We start from the raw sequence: 2061 nt of genomic DNA on the forward strand, positions 1-2061 counted from the left end.
ACCCTGTCTGTATACACCCTCTCTATACCACCTCTGTCCATATACACCATCTATATAGCAGCCCTGTCTGTATACACCCTCTCTATACCACCTCTGTCCATATACACCATCTATATAGCAGCTCTGTCTGTATACACCATCTCTATACCACCTCTGTCCATATACACCATCTATATAGCAGCCCTGTCTGTATACACCCTCTCTATACCACCTCTGTCCATAAGTACCCTCTCTAATACCATTGCTGTCACTATACATGTAGGTGTAGTTGTCTCTGGTTCAATTTCATGGCTCATACGTAGTTTGGATTGGCTTTACTCTCCAACTCCCCACCTACTTACCCACTTATCCTCCTATCTACCTTCCCACCTACCTACCTACCTACCTACCTATGTGATTGTTCAAACTGGTAGAAACAGCAACCAAATCTCCTTCAAATTACATTTGATTATGTTAGAAAAGGAAGGACATCAGATTATGTAGTCCTAGATACACTATGCTTTAAGGATAGGATTGTGGGTTCAATTCCCAGACCAGGCTGTTTTGTGTTGTTGAGCGAAGCACTTCATTTCACACTGCTCCAATCCACTCGGCTGTGAAATGAGTTCCAAAAATAGTTGGGAAGTTAACTCAATGAGGGATTGGCATTCCATCGTGGGGCAGTGTTGAATTTATCACCTCTGCTCCATGGAAATCATGTTAAGCTCTGGCCTCAGGAGATATAGGTTTCAGGACCGACCTGTATGTGTGTGTAATTTGAGGAGATTTAGTTTCTATTTCTAGCATGTTGTGATGATGATGATGTGTGGCCATGAAGAGCAATAATTCCTAACAGTGGTTGGGGGTGTAAGATCATCATCATCATCATCATCATCATCATGAACCCCTGGTCAGAGTCTTGGGACTCATAGGGCCAGTTACCTGGTTTCCATGGCATTCGAGTAGCCAGGTTCACAACATTCCCCCTGGATAGGATGCTAGCCTGTCACAGGGTAACTCATTTACAGCTGAATGCACTGGAGCAACATGAAATGAAGAACACAGTGCATTGCCTTGTCTGGGGACTGAAACCACAATCTTGCAGTTACGAGGGCAATGCCCTAACCACTGGGTCATGAAGAAAATGGGGGTGGGGGTTGGTGGGAGCAGGGGATTCAGATGAACACTTCCCTACCTACAGAAGATTTTTAAGGTGGTGATGCTCACTGATTCCAGTTGTCATTCTGTGGTGGTGGTCATGAGGACGGGTCAGAAAACGCTGTTGTGGAGGATTCCTAGTGTAGGTCGTGGTCGGACTCAGTGGTTTATAAGGAATCGTAATGAATTTTGGTTTTGTATTTCCAGGCTATCTGGAATTGGATGGATAATTACCCACATGAATTTAATAATTTACACCAGAAACCAGACAGCGAATTACAAGGTGAGGCCTTTGTTTTCATCATCATCATCATCATCATCATCTTCATCACCGTCACCATCATCATCATCATTGTCATCATCATTATGATTGTTGTTGTTGTTGCCGCCATCATTGTTGTTTATTTATCATCATCATCGTCACCGTTGTCATCGTCATCATCACTCTTGTCATCACCGTTGTCATCGTCATCATCACCGTCGTTGTCATCATTGCTGTCATCGTTGTTACATTGCCGTTAATAAATGATTGTTAGCACCATTATTGTCATCTACAAGTGTGGCTGTCGGTTAGAAGGTTGAGAAGCCAGCTTCCTAACCGTGTGGTCCCAGGTTCAGTCCCACTGTGTGTGTCATTTTGAAATATCTCCTATTATAGCCTTGGGCCAACCAAAACCTTGTCAATGGATTTGGTAGGCGGAAACTGAAAGGCAATGTTAATTAATTAATTTCTATCCATTGAACCTCTCCATTTTCAGACTTATTAATTATATATATGTGTGTGTATATATATATATATATATATATATATCATCATCATCATCATCATCGTTTAACGTCCGCTTTCCATGCTAGCATGGGTTGGACGATTTGACTGAGGACTGGTGAAACCGGATGGCAACACCAGGCTCCAATCTAAATATA

At 42.6% G+C, this 2061-nt stretch overlaps 1 protein-coding gene across 1 annotated transcript in view; it reads left to right on the plus strand.

Annotated features, from left to right (window-relative positions):
* The window catches only part of LOC128251292 (neurofibromin-like), a 29806-nt gene that overhangs the window by 21594 nt on the left and 6151 nt on the right, over positions 1-2061 (plus strand). Inside the window, exon 8 of the mRNA XM_052978168.1 lies at positions 1345-1420. Within this exon, the coding sequence (XP_052834128.1) occupies positions 1345-1420 (76 nt within the window). The remainder of the gene's footprint in view (positions 1-1344; positions 1421-2061) is intronic.

This window comes from Octopus bimaculoides, chromosome 30 (assembly GCF_001194135.2).
Source record: "Octopus bimaculoides isolate UCB-OBI-ISO-001 chromosome 30, ASM119413v2, whole genome shotgun sequence".
Lineage (NCBI taxonomy): Eukaryota > Metazoa > Mollusca > Cephalopoda > Octopoda > Octopodidae > Octopus > Octopus bimaculoides.